This window comes from Helianthus annuus, chromosome 16, assembly GCF_002127325.2.
Source record: "Helianthus annuus cultivar XRQ/B chromosome 16, HanXRQr2.0-SUNRISE, whole genome shotgun sequence".
NCBI classification, from domain to species: Eukaryota; Viridiplantae; Streptophyta; class Magnoliopsida; order Asterales; family Asteraceae; genus Helianthus; species Helianthus annuus.
This window is the reverse complement of record NC_035448.2, coordinates 129,521,460-129,540,437: the sequence shown is the minus strand read 5'-3', so window position 1 is coordinate 129,540,437 and position 18,978 is coordinate 129,521,460. Positions and strand designations below refer to the sequence as shown.

The 18,978-nt window shown below is 40.3% G+C and overlaps 1 protein-coding gene across 1 annotated transcript; it reads right to left on the bottom strand.

The window, feature by feature from the left end:
* Positions 1-413: 413 nt before the first annotated feature.
* Positions 414-1,385, bottom strand: LOC110907655. Its single transcript, XM_022152603.1, has one exon. The coding sequence runs from the start codon at positions 1,383-1,385 to the stop codon at positions 414-416; it is 972 nt and encodes a 323-aa protein (XP_022008295.1).
* Between the last annotated feature and the right edge of the window lie 17,593 nt (positions 1,386-18,978).

Here is an 18,978-nt window from a genome sequence, read left to right as displayed (position 1 = left end):
GAGGATAAACCGGTATTAAAAGCTCTTGTGTCCTTGGACGACCTCGGTATCTTACCAACACTATACTACGTCCACGATGGGTGCACTTGCCCATATGTGTGTTTAGTGTTAGTGAATATCGTGTTTTATAAATTTAAAACTTGGTTAAAAGTGTAAAAAGGGCTTAATTATTTATTAAAAACATATACACACTGACACGCATCAATCCCCCTCACAATCCCAGACGACATTCTTGATTTCCATTAGCGAGAAAGGAGCAATCAGTATATCCGCATCCGTTGCATTGATCTGCTTCAAGTTTGGACATACGAGTCTCGGTCGATCCGGTATGGGCTCCTGAAACTTATTTGCAAAAAACGACCAAATAGAATCCTTTATGAGAGGTGGTGTCGTTTCCCAAACACCATTGATCATTAAACCATTAATCCTATTAGAGCTCTGGTTTGCGTTGACAATATTATGGAAATAAGATGAATTCTCATCCCCTCCATTGCCCACTTCACCCTTGCCCTCTGCTTTAAATCCATCGTCTTCACCCTATCCATTTCCATAATAGCCTTCTTGCATTCAGCTCTAGCGGTGAGTTCCTCCGATGACAAGACCCTCTCTTCAGCTTGTACCTCCAAAGCCTCCAGTAACTCCAGTTTCTTTTTATACACCACCTCTTTCTCCATTTTTAATACGTTGACCTGGTCTTTTAGTTTGAACTTTATCCATTTAAGTTTTACCGCCAGTCCCAAGTCAGCCGGCCCATCAAAGATAAAACTGTTCAAAGACTGTTTAACAAACTCCAACATCCCTGGCATTATCAACCAAGAATTAAAAATTCTTGTTGGGCTTGGCCCAAAGTCTTGTACCAAGGTCGATAGGAGGATTGGGCTGTGATCCAAGACCATATTCGATAGTGCCACAAGCGAAGCATTTGGCCATTTGGTTTGAAATTCCCTGCACACCAAAAACCTATCTAACTTGCTCTTGTGAAGTCCATTATCGGAGTGATAAGTGAACTTTCTACCCCCCATATTGTACTCTACCAAATCAGCCATTTCTATAAAGTTGTTAAAGAACGTAGCATTTAAAGGCACAAACTCAGAATTCATCCTTTCGCTCGGTTCTCTAACGTCGTTAAAATCCCCTCCAAACACCCACATACCATGTAAAGCCTGTTTTAAAGTGCCCAGCTCTTCCCACAGTAATCTTCTCTCAACCGGATCATTATAAGCATATACATTCACAATATTTAACCACTCCCCTGTGTGCTTTAACCTACCTTGTACTAGAATGAATCTCTGACTTCTAATAACTTCATTACATTCAAAGACTGTCGGATCCCATAAGGTTGCTACCCCCCCCCCTGATCTACCAATTGCGTTTACTAGTGCCATCTCGAACCTCGACCTTCCCCAAATTTTATTAAAAGAAAATTCATGAAAACCCCCCAATTTCGTCTCCTGGATTGCTAAACAGTGAACTCCATGTGATGTTTTTAGTCCTCTAATCCAATCAATTTTCCTTTGGTCCCTGACCCCCTTAAATTAATAGACATGTAATTCATTGTGGACCATTCTTTTCATCAGCAATTAAAACACTAACCTGTTCTTCATAACCTCCCAACTGGAAGCCAAGTGAAGATCCAATTACCACCGTATCGGCTGTTTCATCAGGCCAACTTGTCACACCCCGATTTCCACGTGTCTCACCGGTGGGCCCGGTGGGGGATTACCGTGACGATGTTGGCAACAATATAGTCAAACCACACAATTATATTATGCACAGCGGAAGCATAAGTTAAATATATAAATTTCAACCTCTGATCGTAATATCAAAATGTATTACAGGGGTTGAATATATCCACAGCGGATCGTAAGTAAACATAAAGTATTGTTCCATCAGATACTGCAATCAAGCTTGCGAGGCTTATCCCGACGCTAGGGAGCTAATACCAGCCAATTACGTTTAGGTACCTGCACTTAATCTTTTTGGGGAAAATACGTCAGTTTACACTGGTAAATACATTCAACTGACACATTTGAAAATGTTTATTAAAATTGATTTGAATGCACAAGGCACAAACTCTTTTATAACTTGGGAAAATTCATAATGATCTTGTGAACGTTTTACATGTTCTTTTATGCGTTCAGTAGCCCGGGTCGTGCCGGGTTAAAGATTTATAGACACACCACGTTTGCGTAAAACCGTAGTATGAAAACCAACGGCTACGTCTTTTAATTTTTAATGTCGACACTTTATACCGGGTGTACGCCTACACCGGGATGTCGATGGTCGTGGCCATTTCGTAAAATGATGCCAAGAATATCCGGGACAACGGTCATTAAACCCCCCAAAGGCTTATAAGCAACAAAACTGTTTAAATGAGCCGATCATATTTAATCAATTAACCACCTAAGCGATGGAATTATATAATGCTCAATCAAGCGGTATTAATATACCGTAACCCAAGCCCATATAGGGGAAATAAGTTAAAGTATTTACCTTTGCAAGTATAAATCCTTAATTTAGATCAAGTCACCGATAGCTTTTACTGGGGCTCCTAATCTGGAACGAAGGTTTTAATTAACCTCTTAGAATCCTAACGGTCCTTGTATTAGCCGTAGCTTAAACCGGTTGATTCCGATATATAGATATGGTTAATTCGCACGAAAAGGCGAAAACCGAGAATGGAGTATGATTTGGACCCAACAAGTTCAGAGACTTGTTTTATATGGGTTTCTAGTTCATACTCTGGATTTTGGGGTTCAAATAATATAATTTGACCCATATCGGCTATTGCACGAAAACTAGTTCCATGGGCCGTACCATGTGCGCAAATAGGCGAAACGGTTAACCATAAGTGTCCTACGCTTATTTCCTAAGTCAATATGCCTTAAAAGTATTTTGGTATCAGTAGGATACCTTCCGTAATGCCCGTAACGAGTTTAAGTTAATATTATGCCCCGTAGGGGCTTTTCGGTCATTTTAAAGACTTTAAAAGGGATTTTCGAGTTCTACAGGAAATCTGAGTTTCCCGAACAGCTTATAAAGCTTAAAATACTTTATTTATTATTTAAAACCAGTAGCAACTGGAATCGGGTCAAAAGACCTTGTAGAACTCATGTTTTGGCCGAAAAGGGCATATTCGGTATTAACCGAACCGTAGCCATAACCGCAGGCTATGAGCAAGGTAAAAATTATTAAAAATCTCTAAAATTCCCAAAATATTATTTTACCACAGTGGGTAAAAGTTTTGGTGATGAAAACTTGGGTTAGATGGGCGTTATGCTAATTGCGCCGTTAATTATAAAACTTTCTTAAAAGTGCGCCTTTTAGCATAACTCTCATTCTAGACCTCGGATTGACGTGAAACTTTAAGGACATGCTTATAATTTAATAAGCAAGGTTTTGGTCCGTTCACGTGTCCGAAATACTCGTTTTAATTTTAAAAGGCCGTTACGGTCAACTTTTAGGCGAATGACGGAAATACGTAAAAGACTCGGATAACTCATGAACCGACCACAGAGGCGTATACCAACATGTGACCTGGTCCTAAGAGAGTCCTAAGGTATATTTATACCTCACTAAAACGGGTCAGAACTGAAGTCAAAGCAAAAGTCAAACTTATGCGACTTTCGGTTCCGAACCGGTTCAATATAGCAAATGATCGATTCAAACGAGCGCAAACAGGTTTATATACTTATTATCATGTTTTATGATTGTCAAAACAGGTTCCATAACATATACATTACAGATTATGCATAAATTGCTAAAATAGCTTTCTGTTGACTTTTTAACCGTACGTTTGACTCGACATTTGACATAGTTAGAGTGGTGATCAGGGGGAACCATTTTAGAGGTTTATTACCCACATAAATACCAACTCATAACCACTTTTGATTCGTCATAAGACTGAACCATTACTGATTTATTGTAAAGTCAAACCGTAGTTACGACGGTTTGGTTCTTAGCCATTTACTAAGGAAATGTGAAACCACAAAGGGTTGGATCACTTACAGAAGTTGTGTTCTTGCTTATGGAGCAGAGAAAGATGCTTGAGAGCTCCTTAGAATGATCAGAGATGTATTTTTGAGTTGTGTGAATGTTATGAGCCAATGTAGCTTATTTATAGTGCTCAAGAGCCTTCAAGATCATTACACAACAGTCTACAATTGATTATGGATCATGGGCAGGTGTCCCTAAGTGGTATGGGTCGTGTAGGGGGCACCCATGCTCCATTAATTGGTTGTTTGATCGTTCAAAAGCTCCAAAAGGCAAGAAACTACAACTTTCTGCATCTGGGCACTTCACGCGGCCCGCATGGGAGTTCCCATGCACTTTAACGCGGGTCGCTTGAGTTTAAGAAATCAGGCGCGTATTTGAGGTGGCTCGCGGCCCGCCTCAACTTAACCATAACCTTCACGCGGGTCGCGAGAGGTTAAGATTTCAGAATTTTAAAATCTTTTGTTATGATTACAGAATCTGGCCATTAATAACGAAATCTTTCGTAATGATTTACCTGACCTTTCGGGTTTGAAGGGGTAACTTTGCGGTTTGGCCCTCGGTTATTTACCGATAGGGGCCTCGTGTTATTTACCCGCATTATTAAGTCCCCGGTTTATTTATTAATTATATTGGAAAGCCTTAACTTTCACTGTTGACGCTTTTAACCCTTCTTCTACGAATTCGATCGTAACTTTCTCGTTTCATATCGAAACTTCGCGAAATTCATATATATTATTTTAGTGAGGGTATAATACCGTTACAAAGTCTTTGGAACGTTAAAGGGTCACTCAGAGGTATTATTAAACATGTTGACACAGTTAACCCCTGTAGTTTGTAATCTCTCACTTTCTTCCGCGTTTTGTTTTCGTACGATCTTTAATTTATTCGTTTGAAGGTTTAAGCATTATTTAGGGATACTATACAGTATATTTACCCTTGTTGACATTTTATAACCCTCGAATTTATATACTTTCAAGGTTTGTCAAAATTAGTCCTTTATTTATTATAGATGCCACGTGTAAACAAATGACACGTGTTAACACATCATTGGACACAAAAATTCGAGGTGTTACATCCTCACCCCCTTAAAATAAATCTCGACCCGAGATTTACTCAAATAAATAGGGGTATTTTTCTTTCATTGTAGCTTCGACTTCCCACGTATATTCAGGACCTCTACGAGCATCCCATTTGACTTTTACAATCGGTACGTGCTTTCTGCGAAGCTTCTTCACCTGTCGATCTTCAATCGACAAAGGTTTTTCTATGAACTTTAAGCTCTCATCTATATGCACATCTGTGTGTGGAATCACCAACGACTCGTCGGCGAAGCACTTTTTGAGATTGCAGATGTGGAACACATTGTGAATTCCATTGAGCTCTTCAGGCAAGTTTAGTTTATAGGCAACTGATCCGACTCGTTCAATGACCTCAAAAGGCCCTATGTATCTCGGACTCAGCTTGCCCTTCTTGCCGAAACGCATCACCCCCTTCCAGGGTGACACCTTAAGTAATACCTTTTCACCCACTTCGAAGTGAAAATCCTTACGCTTTGGATCAGCGTAGCTCTTCTGCCTATCGCGGGCAGCCTTGAGACGTTCCCGGATCTGGACAATCTTGTCCGTTGTCTGGAAAACAATCTCTGGTCCTGATAATTGGACCTCTCCTACTTCCGCCCAACAAACAGGCGATCTGCATTTCCTACCATATAATGCCTCAAAAGGCGCAGCCTTTATGCTGGTGTGGTAGCTATTATTGTAGGAGAATTCGATCAGGGGTAGGTTTTTATCCCAGTTACCACCTAAATCGATCGCACATGCACGAAGCATGTCTTCTAGCGTTTGAATAGTACGCTCACTTTGACCGTCCGTCTGTGGATGGTAAGCCGTACTAAAATTTAAACGCGTGCCCAAAGATTGCTGGAAACTTTTCCAGAAGTGAGATGTGTATCTAGTATCCCTGTCGGAGATAATAGACACAGGTATGCCGTGTAAGGCTACAATCTTATCAACATAAAGTTGGGCTAACATATCGGAGCTATACGTCTCCTTGATGGGTAGAAAATGAGCTGATTTAGTCAGCCTATCGACTATGACCCATATTGTATCGTTTCCTTTCCTGGTTTTGGGTAACTTGGTTATGAAGTCCATAGTTACGCATTCCCACTTCCACTCGGGAAGTTCAGGCTGTTGTAGCAAGCCAGATGGCTTTTGGTGCTCGGCTTTGACTTGAGCACAAGTCAAGCACTTTGCTACATGGGCAGCAACAGACTTTTTCAAGCCTATCCACCAATAATTTGCCTTTAAGTCTTGGTACATTTTATCAGCACCAGGATGGACTGAGTATTTGGAACTATGGGCTTCCTGGAGAACAACATCTCGTAGTCCTCCATAAATCGGAACCCATATACGTCCATTCAGCCTAAGAATTCCATCCTTGCTAAGAGTCAACTGCTCCTCAGTTACTCCCAGCTTTTCATCTGGATAATTAGCTTCCAACACAGCCTCACGCTGCGCAGCTAATATCCTTTCCATCAGATTATTCTTAACCTCAATGCTCTTGGCATTGATTCGAATGGGGTTTACCCTTTCTTTCCTGCTCAAGGCATCGGCGACTACATTCGCCTTGCCGGGATGGTACCTGATTTCACAGTCATAATCATTCAGGGTTTCCATCCAACGGCGTTGTCTCATGTTCAACTCTTTCTGGTTGAACAGGTGCTGGAGGCTTTTGTGATCAGAATAAATCACAAATTTAATACCATAAAGGTAGTGCCTCCACAACTTAAGTGCAAATACAACGGCACCCAACTCCAAATCATGGGTGGTGTAATTCTTTTCATGCACCTTTAATTGCCTTGAAGCATAGGCAATCACCTTGCCCTTCTGCATAAGCACACACCCCATGCCCGTGTGTGATGCATCGCAGTAAACTACGAATTCATTTGTACCCTCAGGTAAAGTCAACACAGGTGCGTTGCTTAGTTTCTGCTTCAGTATTTCAAAGGACTCTTGCTGCTTTGGGCCCCAAATGTACTTTTCTTTCTTCTTGGTCAAAGAAGTCAAGGGCGCAGCAATCCTTGAAAAATTTTCAATAAATCTCCAGTAGTATCCTGCTAACCCCAGGAAGCTACGGATTTCGGTAGGTGTCTTCGGCTCTTGCCAGTTCATGACCGCCTCTACCTTAGCGGGATCCACTTGGATACCACGCTCACTCACAACGTGTCCTAAAAACTGGACCTCTCGTAGCCAGAATTCACATTTCGAGAATTTGGCGTAGAGTTTCTCACGCTGTAGTAATTCGAGAATGTAACGGAGGTGCTTCTCGTGGTCAGCTTGATTCTTGGAATAGATAAGGATATCGTCGATGAAGACTATGACGAATTTGTCCAAGTATGGTTTGCAAACGCGATTCATGAGATCCATGAACGCAGCCGGTGCATTTGTGAGCCCAAAAGGCATCACTAGGAACTCGTAATGACCATAGCGAGTCCTAAATGCAGTCTTGTGTACATCTTCATCTCTGACCCTTAGTTGATGATAACCCGACCTTAAGTCGATCTTGGAAAAGTAGCTCGCTCCTTGCAGCTGATCGAATAGATCATCGATCCTTGGTAAAGGATATCTATTCTTTATGGTAACTTTATTCAGTTCTCTATAGTCGATGCACAACCGCATCGATCCGTCCTTCTTCTTTACAAATAGGACAGGAGCTCCCCAGGGAGATGAACTAGGTCTGATAAAACCTTTCGCCAGCAGTTCATCCAACTGGGTCCTCAGTTCTTTCATTTCCGTTGGCGCTAATCTGTAAGGTGCTCTTGCTATCGGAGCTGCTCCAGGAATGATGTCAATTCTGAACTCCACTTGTCTATCTGGTGGCAAACCAGGTAGTTCTTCAGGAAAAACCTCGGGGTATTCAGAAATGACAGGAAGATCCTCGATCTTCGGCTTTGGTTCTTCAATTATCACCTGAGCCATGTAAATTACACAGCCTCTGTTCAAACACCTTGAAGCTTTCAGCATAGATACGTCTTCGGGCAATCCGAAATGCGTATTCCCTCGAATGGTAAGAGATTCACCACTCGGAGTCTTTAAAAACTATCTGTCTTTTGCCGCAAATGATTTGGGCCTGGTTATGGGATAAACAGTCCATGCCTAGCACGATGTCAAAACCCGCCAATTTGAAGGGAAGTAGAGATAAAGGAAAAGAATGGTTCCTAATGGACATTTCACATCCTTCTAGAACAGTAGAGACGGTTTCTATCGTGCCGTCTGCTAACTCTACTTCGTATTTCACGTCAAGGGTTTTGATTGGCATATTTAGTAGTTGGCAAAATTTCTGGTCTACAAAGGATTTATCAGCGCCAGAATCGAACAGTACTCTTGCAAATATATTATTTACGAGAAAAGTACCTGTAAGCACATTGTCGTCCTTAACCGCTTCCTTTGCATCCAAGCGAAAAACTCTCGCATTCGACTTCTTCGTCTCTTCCGCCTTCTTGGCATACTTCGGGCAATTACTCTTTATGTGCCCCTTTTCGTTACAATTAAAGCAGGTTGCATCCTTTATCTTTTTGCACTCCACTGTCTTATGATCCTTGGACTTGCATAGCCCACAGGGTGGAGTCTTTTGTTGCGACTGTGAACCAGACGCAAACCTACACTTCCTGGAGTGAGGTTTCTTGCAGACCTTGCAGTGAGGTCTTCCATCAGCTTGCCCCTCCTTCCTTGCCTCCGATCCTTTCTTGCCCTCACCGTTTCCACGGTGCTTTTTCCCAGACTTTCGTGAGGTATCATCCTCACGTTTTCGTTTTTCAGCCTCCTTGCTCCTTTGTGCCCTCAGACGGACAGCATCAAGTGTAAGAGACAAGGAGAGGTCAGTAACTGACCTGAAGGTCGTTGGCCTAGAGGCCTTTACGCTGGCCTTGATCGCCGGCTCTAAGCCCCCAATGAAACGGGCAATCCTTCTAGGTTCTGGTGTCACAAGATATGGCACCAGGCGTGACATAGTGTTAAAACTTGTCAGATATGCTTGACAATCCAGGTTTGTCATCACTAGTGAGACAAAATCTGCCTCAATCTTCTCAACCTCGTGCTGAGGGCAGTAGTTTTCTTTTATGAGGGTAATAAACTCCCCCATGACATTTTGTACAAGGCAGACTTACCTGAAGCCTGCACCAGAGCTCTCCACCATGCCAGGGCCTCGCCCTTGAATGACTGGGACACAAACTTAACCACGTCCCTCTCTGCACACCCGCTGATGTCCACGATAGTGTCCATCTCATCCAGCCAGGTGATACAGTCCACAGCACCTTTCTCCCCTGTAAATTCACGGGGCTTACATGATACAAAGTATTTGTAGGTGCAACCCTTAGCACTTGACGCATCAGTATATTCTCTATCGCGATGAACGCTGTGCTCAGTAGACGAGTGCTTGTCGTCATCTTTCTTGGGTTCAGAGGGTGGTTTGGAGTGTGTCTTTGGTTTAGAGGGTGGTTTTGACACTGTTCTGCCCTGTGACTCAGTATGTTGACGATCAATAGCTGCCTGAACAGCATTGTCAATCAGAGCCTTCAGTTGTGCGCCTGTTAAGTGCACTGACGCGTTGTCATAGTCATCTTCATTTGTGTGGTTGTTCTCTCCATTGGGATCCGCCATTGTAACTTGAATCTGTTACAGAAGATAACAAAATTTTAATTTAGGAGATTATTATATGATTGTCTTTTATGACAATTTGTCAACCATGGTACAGAGACCATATTTGGTTAACTTTTTATTTCATTAAATATTAGGATTTGAATATATCCTATTTTAACTATATAAATAGTATTGGCGGCATAAAGCCTAATCATGATGATGTTTTATAATGTTAGCCGAGATTTCAGAGAATCAAAGGCATAGAGAGTTGAACCGTAGTTCTTTTATCTCTTTCTGACAGAGAGTCATAGACTACCACTGCCTTTTGTCTTTATAAGACAATTATTATGGCCCATAGGCACTACACCTCTAATGGATGTCTTAATATGGTTGGCCCGTAGGCACTACATCACTAATGGATGTTTTAATAATATTGGCCCGTAGGCACTACATCACAAATGGATGTTTTAATAATACTGGCCCGTAGGCACTACATCACTAATGGATGTTTTAATAATTCTGGCCCGTAGGCACTGCATCACTAATGGATGTTTTAATAATACTGGCCCGTAGGCACTACATCACTAATGGATGTTTTAATAATTCTGGCCCGTAGGCACTGCATCACTAATGGATGTTTTAATAATCCTGGCCCGTAGGCACTGCATCACTAATGGATGTTTTAATAATACTGGCCCGTAGGCATTGCATCACTAATGGATGTCTTTATAATATTGATCACCTTCATTGGTGATTTAACCCACGATTTATATATCATTTAGTTGGGTTTTGAAATCCTTAAAGGATTATTGTATAAGAATGACGTGCGTGATTATAACGAATCACATCTGCCATGAATGTTAACATGCGTACAGAGGTTAACAGGGAATCAGAATCTTTTCAGTTAGGACGTACCATCTTGACTAGATCTTAACAGACCCCAAGCTAGGTTTCACCTTTTAAGATTCTTTATTTAGGCAGATCAATATAAAAGGAATGGTTTTGATTTATTTTTATATATATTAAAACAAAACTCATAACATACATTCCAAAATCTCAAATACAATTACATATTGCCCTAAACGGGTCTTTCAAATAATACATACCTCCATAGAGGTTTTAAAATAAGTGACAAGTCCACGCAGGGACTAATACAAGATAGGTGTCCATGCAAGGACTAAATATAAGTCCACGTAGGGACTGAAATATGATAAGTTGTCCACACAGGGACTTGTTTTAAAGTAGAAATTACATTAGTACAACTATTAAGGGCTAGTGGTCACGTTTCTTCTTTTTGCCCTTTAGTAGGTTCGCCAAGCCCTTGAGAAATCCTCGGTGGCTTTTCTTTTCTTCCTCGAACTCTCTCTCCACACGATCTAGTTGATGGAGTATTTCTTCCTATTCAGGAGGAGAGAATCGTGGTTGTGGCGCTTGATGCGGAACTGGAGGTCTGGGAGGTATTGGATACCCATGAGCTGAGTAATCCGGTGGTCCCATGTTTCCATGTGCTCCGTCAGGGTAGCGCGCATTATATCTTGCCGACACCACATATGGGTCGCGCTCATAGCCGTAGTTGTATTGTGCTTATGACGGTTCAAACGGGTTGTAAGCCGTTGGACCTGTGTAAGCTGGTATGGGTTGGTCATACCCAAATGGTGGCGAATTTCGTGCAGTAGGTGCGGAGTTCGCCTCCTGTATAGGACTTGAAGGTCCTTCTTCTTGTAGTGGCGGATAGTGGCTACTACTAGAATGTCGAGGAGTGCTGAAGTGGATACCTCCTCCTCCTCGTGTAGACATACGAGCATTTGTCCTCCTACGCCTCGGCGGATCAGGTATTACTGGTTGCGCCGGTGGCGGAGGTGGTGGCGTAACTGCCTCAAAGCGTGAATCCTCAGAGGGATCCTGTGGATGTCTCGGTTGTTGAGATGTTTGTTGAGATGGCGTATAGTACCATTCATGTCGGTCAAACATCGCTTGGAAACTGTCAGGTCCTTGATAGGGCGTTCCATGGAAGGATGACCCATCAGAAACTTCTATCGGATGCGTGGGCGTACCACGAGCTGGTTCAGTAGGATCCTCATCTTCCTCCATGGGATCTTCAGAAAGTGGTCTTGTGGACCTAGCGGAACAAATCCTGAAGGTTCCTGTATGTAGTCAGCCGGATTGAACTGACCTATGTAGTAGGGAGTAGGGTCGTCGTAATTCCGGTGCGAAACCGAACGTTGTAGAGGTATGAAGGAAGGTTGTGGGTTGTTAGGATCATTTTCTGAATCTGGCCCAAAGGAATGCCGGTAGGATGGCGTTGAGCTGTGCGAAGTGGAATGCCTCGCGGGTTCGTAAAGATCTCTTCGTCGTTGTGGCTCTTCGCTCCGTGTCATCGAAGGATGTCTTGTACCAGATGGTCCAGCTTCTTTATCGTGATGTGTCACGATTTCTCCTCGGCCTCTTCTTCCCCTTCCTCTTCCTCGGAATATAACAGGTGGCATTTTCCTGCTCCAAAATTTATTAAAAATCAATCGAAAATAAAGACAAAAAGGAGTAATAATCCGAATTTGTCCTAAGTTATTGTCTAGACTCAAGTATGTGCAATTGTGTCATTGAGATTAAACACATCAGGATAGTGTTTAATTCACTCAATGTTGGCTCTGATACCAACCTGTCACACCCCGATTTCCACGTGTCTCACCGGTGGGCCCGGTGGGGGATTACCGTGACGATGTTGGCAACAATATAGTCAAACCACACAATTATATTATGCACAGCGGAAGCATAAGTTAAATATATAAATTTCAACCTCTGATCGTAATATCAAAATGTATTACAGGGGTTGAATATATCCACAGCGGATCGTAAGTAAACATAAAGTATTGTTCCATCAGATACTGCAATCAAGCTTGCGAGGCTTATCCCGACGCTAGGGAGCTAATACCAGCCAATTACGTTTAGGTACCTGCACTTAATCTTTTTGGGGAAAATACGTCAGTTTACACTGGTAAATACATTCAACTGACACATTTGAAAATGTTTATTAAAATTGATTTGAATGCACAAGGCACAAACTCTTTTATAACTTGGGAAAATTCATAATGATCTTGTGAACGTTTTACATGTTCTTTTATGCGTTCAGTAGCCCGGGTCGTGCCGGGTTAAAGATTTATAGACACACCACGTTTGCGTAAAACCGTAGTATGAAAACCAACGGCTACGTCTTTTAATTTTAATGTCGACACTTTATACCGGGTGTACGCCTACACCGGGATGTCGATGGTCGTGGCCATTTCGTAAAATGATGCAAGGATATCCGGGACAACGGTCATTAAACCCCCCAAAGGCTTATAAGCAACAAAACTGTTTAAATGAGCCGATCATATTTAATCAATTAACCACCTAAGCGATGGAATTATATAATGCTCAATCAAGCGGTATTAATATACCGTAACCCAAGCCCATATAGGGGAAATAAGTTAAAGTATTTACCTTTGCAAGTATAATCCTTAATTTAGATCAAGTCACCGATAGCTTTTACTGGGGCTCCTAATCTGGAACGAAGGTTTTAATTAACCTCTTAGAATCCTAACGGTCCTTGTATTAGCCGTAGCTTAAACCGGTTGATTCCGATATATAGATATGGTTAATTCGCACGAAAAGGCGAAAACCGAGAATGGAGTATGAGTTGGACCCAACAAGTTCAGAGACTTGTTTTATATGGGTTTATAGTTCATACTCTGGATTTTGGGGTTCAAATAATATAATTTGACCCATATCGGCTATTGCACGAAAACTAGTTCCATGAGCCGTACCGTGTGCGCAAATAGGCGAAACGGTTAACCATAAGTGTCCTACGCTTATTTCCTAAGTCAATATGCCTTAAAAGTATTTTGGTATCAGTAGGATACCTTCCGTAACGCCCGTAACGAGTTTAAGTTAATATCATGCCCCGTAGGGGCTTTTCGGTCATTTTAAAGACTTTTAAAGAGCTTTTCGGGTTCTACAGGAAATCTGAGTTTCCCGAACAGTTTATAAAGTTTAAAATACTTTATTTATTATTTAAAATCAGTAGCAACTGGAATCGGGTCAAAAGACCTTGTAGAACTCCCGTTTTGGCCAAAAAGGGCATATTCGGTATTTACCGAACCGTAGCCATAACCGCAGGTTATGAGCAAGGTAAAAATTATTAAAAATCTTTAAAATTCCCAAAATATTATTTTACCACAGTGGGTAAAAGTTTTGGTGACGAAAACTTGGGTTAGATGGGCGTTATGCTAATTGCGCCGTTAATTACAAAACTTTCTTAAAAGTGCGCCTTTTAGCATAACTCTCATTCTAGACCTCGGATTGACGTGAAACTTTAAGGACATGCTTATAATTTAACAAGCAAGGTTTTGGTCCGTTCACGTGTCCGAAATACTCGTTTTAATTTTAAAAGGCCGTTACGGTCAACTTTTAGGCGAATGACGGAAATACGTAAAAGACTTGGATAACTCATGAACCGACCACAGAGGCGTATACCAACATGTGACCTGGTCCTAAGAGAGTCCTAAGGTATATTTATACCTCACTAAAACGGGTCAGAACTGAAGTCAAAGCAAAAGTCAAACTTATGCGACTTTCGGCTCCGAACCGGTTCTATATAGTAAATGATCGATTCAAACGAGCGCAAACAAGTTTATATACTTAATATCATGTTTTATGATTATCAAAACAGGTTCCATAACATATATATTACAGATTATGCATAAATCGCTAAAATAGCTTTCTGTTGACTTTTTAACCGCACGTTTGACTCGACATTTGACATAGTTAGAGTGGTGATCAGGGGGAACCATTTTAGAGGTTTATTACCCACATAAATACCAACTCATAACCACTTTTGATTCGTCATACGACTGAACCATTACTGATTTATTGTAAAGTCAAACCGTAGTTACGACGGTTTGGTTTTTAGCTAAAACTAAGCATAAACTGAACAATGGATGATCAAGGTAACTTACAGAAGTTAGAACTTGAATATGGAGCAGAGAGGAAACACTTGGGAGCCTTTAGAATGGCCAGAGATGTGTGTTTGGGTTGTTGTGAATGTTATGCACACAAAGGTGCTATTTATAGCCAAGAACAAGACCCTATGATCATTACAACTACCACAATAGTCCAGAGATGATGGGTAGGTGTCCTAGAGGTGTATGGGTCGTGTAGGGGGCGCCCATGCTCCATTAATTGGTGTTTGATCGTTCAAAAGCTCCAAAAGGCAAGAAACTACAAAGTTTCTGCATCTGGGCACTTTACGCGGCCCGCATGGGAGTTCCCATGCATTTTAATGCGGGTCGCCTAAAGATCAAATATCAGTTGCGTAATTGAGGTGGCTCGCGGCCCGCCTCAACTTAACTATAACCTTCATGCTGGTCGCCTAAGGTTAAGATTTCAGAAATTTTAAATCTTTTTGCAATGATTACAGAATCTGGCCATTAATAACGAAATCTTTCGTAATGATTCACCTGACCTTTCGGTTTTGAAGGGGTAACTTTGCGGTTTGGCCCTCGGTTATTTACCGATAGGGGCCTCGTGTTAATTACCCGCATTATTAAGTCCCCGGTTTATTTATTAATTATATTGGAAAGCCTTAACTTTCACTGTTGACGCTTTTAACCCTTCTTCTACGAATTCGATCGTAACTTTCTCGTTTCATATCGAAACTTCGCGAAATTCATATATATTATTTTAGTGAGGGTATAATACCGTTACAAAGTCTTGGGAACGTTAAAGGGTCACTCAGAGGTATTATTAAACATGTTGACACAGTTAACCCCTGTAGTTTGTAATCTCTCACTTTCTTCCGCGTTTTGTTTTTGTACGATCTATAATTTATTCGTTTGAAGGTTTAAGCATTATTTAGGGATACTATACAGTATATTTACCCTTGTGGACATTTATAACCCTCGAATTTATATACTTTCAAGGTTTGTCAAAATTAGTCCTTTATTTATTATAGATGCCACGTGTAAACAAATGACACGTGTTAACACATCATTGGACACAAAAATTCGAGGTGTTACATATTGTATCGGATGAATCATCCAATGATGTTGACGACGCAGATTTTGATGCCATTGTCTCAGATTATGAAGCTGATCCTGATGTATACCCCTTACAATTCGTATGGTACTGCAGCAAACATTTTGTAAGTTTATTCTTTTAATATATTATACCTCATTCTTTGGATGTTAAATGTTTGTTACAATTAAGATGTTTTTTTACTTTCTTTTAATACATTATTTATTTCTTATTAATTATTGGTATTTTATATTTATTTTTAAGCGTCTGAATGTGAAAGTAGCCTCGAAATCAAGGATTCGTAGAACATTGAAGATGGCAGTTGAAAATCTGAATGGAGTTGATACTGTAATTGACTTTCGACAGGAGAAGCATGGCAAGGGATTTAGATACGCGGCTTGTCAATGGACCAAGAAGTTCACGAAGCCCAATGGTATCTACAGAAATATGAGATGCAAATTTGTCTACTCTACAGAAAAAGCCAAGCTGATCTTAAAGAAAGTCTACAGATAGTTGTGGTTGTTGGTATTATGTTATTTGAGATAAATTATGGGATGGTTATATATCAAACTTCTATATTTTGAAAACTTAGAATATTTAAATTATAATCATGTATGCTTATCTTCTTATTTATATTAACTTAAACCTTTGTTGTACATTCTCCATATATTTTAATTGGCTCTTCATGATACATTAAAACTTGAATTATACTCTGTAAATTTATGGGCAGTCATCGACACTTAAAAAGCTTCAACAAATTTATGGGTGATTATTGTCGTAACTTAACTTGATTTGCTGTAACCTCTAATTACAAATAACAGTCTTTTAACATCTACAAAAGGGATGCACTCAACATCTATTTAGATAAAGTCTGCCAAACCAAAAGCTCTGTGAAACAGAAAATCTGTTCTAGCAAAGTCTGTTGTTCCAAACAACCTCTGCTGATAAACACAAACACTGTTGTAGCAAACAACATCTGCTGATAAACACAACCTCTGCTGCTGAATATGAATACAAAAGCATCATAAAGCTAACATCTGATGTTACTTAACAGATGATACAGTCTTTAAACATCTGAAACTAAAAGGACACACTCGACATCTATTTCGCTAAAGTCTGCCAAACCCAAAGCTCTCTTCAAGATAACATCTGTTGAAGCAAAGTCTGTTGAACCTAAGGTCCTCTGCTGATAAACAAAAAAACTGTTGAAACAAAGGTCTGCCAAGCACAACCTCTGCTGATCATTCCACAGTATAGATTGCTAACATCTGCTGTGCCTTAACAGATGATGCAATTCAACAGAGGATTTCAAACATCTGTTTACACACGCATCATCATGAACATCTGCTGATAAACACCGAGACGGTTCAAGCAATGGTCTGCCAAATAGAACCTCTGCTATGGACTAACAGATGATGCAGTTCAACAGAGAATGTTTAACAGCAGAGCTTTAACAGACCATGATCAACAGATGATAAGGTCTGTTGAAGCGAAGACTGCTTAACAGATTCTAACAGTTTTCCTACTAACTAATTCTATAAAGTAGTACCCAGTCACTAAAAATAATATATAACACTACTACTTGTCCAAAAAATGAACATTAACAATAATATAATAACAATAATATTCAAATTGTAGCAATTACATACAAAATCCATCAGTTTAGATGATTCAAATTGTAGCCATAACATACCAAACTGTCAAACACAACAGGTTAAAACACACATAACTAAAAACCACAATTTTAGTCTTCAAAATAAGTAGTTTTACTTTTCATTCAGACTTAATCCAGAATCCATTTCAACCGAAGGCTACTGAAAAGTCTTCCGTAACATCACCAACTTCCTTGCAACAGATCACAAAACAACTAATGAATATTCATTCAACCTGTTATTATATTGCTAGGATAAAGAGTATAGTTATGATTTGCAGAAAGTAAAACAAAAATTACATTTACATTTCCTTACACTTTACATGCTGTATAACAGCCATCACATACTCAAGAGCTGTCAATTCTAGAGATGAATTCGTTAAACTGCAGGGCATAATTATTCCACATAACAACATAAAATTATTTGAAAATTATGATACATATTCACCTGAAGAGGCAATAAATTTGTTGATCTCATTTATTACCACGATTCCACATTAGATACAAAGACTGTTAGTCTCATTTATAACAGCCATCACATACTCAAGAGCTATCATTTTTTAGCATTACCCTGATTCCCCTTTAAATACCAACAGCCCTTATCTTATTTCTAAGATCATTCCACAGTAAATATAAACAATAATTTGAATCAATGACTGAACATGTAAGCCACCACTTACTCCAAGGCTTGAATCTCGCCTTTCATACATTTAGTTTGTTTTGAAGCTCGGCCAACGAACTCAAGACTTCCGCACCAAATAACAAATCCAGCAAGATCGACCTGAAGAAGATTTTAACTTCTTTTGTATTTTATGGCATACATGTCACACCCTGACTTTTGCGGAAGCGTGATTATGGTGTGACTTTCTTAATACCATTGCATTCAATCATAACAACAACTATATGATAAAACCATAGATTCGTCATCCATTAAATAAGTTTAAAACATAACAACATTGTTTTGAAAACGTAGACTTCAAATTCAATTTTTCCAAACCATACAAATTGTTTATGAGTTCATTAAGGACTCGTCAAAAGATATTAAATATAACCAAGGTTTGGAAGGCGTGTCTCGTCCAGGAATAAGACACCCTGGCCAACCCAAAGACCATGGATGACATCTTTATTCCTATCGCAGCATAAAAACTTCCAACGCCCGCTAGAACCACTTACTAATTCCCTGAAATACATGTAGTTTGAAAACATCAACAAAGTTGAGCGAGTTCACGTGTTTGTTTGTGCATGTATAAACCTTTGAAATCATTGTAAGTATGTATGTAAGTTTATAAGTCCCGGCATGAAAGCAACAAGGAAACAGATCACCAATGGTTTGCAAGGCCATTGATATGTGTGAAGTGATGCAGGAAAACTCAAACCTAGCAGATTTGTCAGTAAGACATAGTCACCACATGGCTCATTCGGCGTGCGCATGGGTGGGGCTCGCTACACCCGAATAGATCTATCACTCATGTCTCTCTGTCCTACAACGAGGATTAATGGCCTTAAGTGTCATACCCACCACTCACATGATCAAGCAGTACCCTTCCTTAGCTAATCATACCACATAAAATGTTCATAAACAGTTCGTAACATGTATTTCACCCCCGAAGTTACAAAACTGAAAACAGTTAAAAGGAAAGGGGGACA

Coding starts and splice junctions, on each gene's coding strand:
- LOC110907655 (XM_022152603.1), bottom strand. CDS start 1,385: ATGGCACTAGTAAACGCAATTGGTAGATCAGGGGGGGGGGTAGCAACC.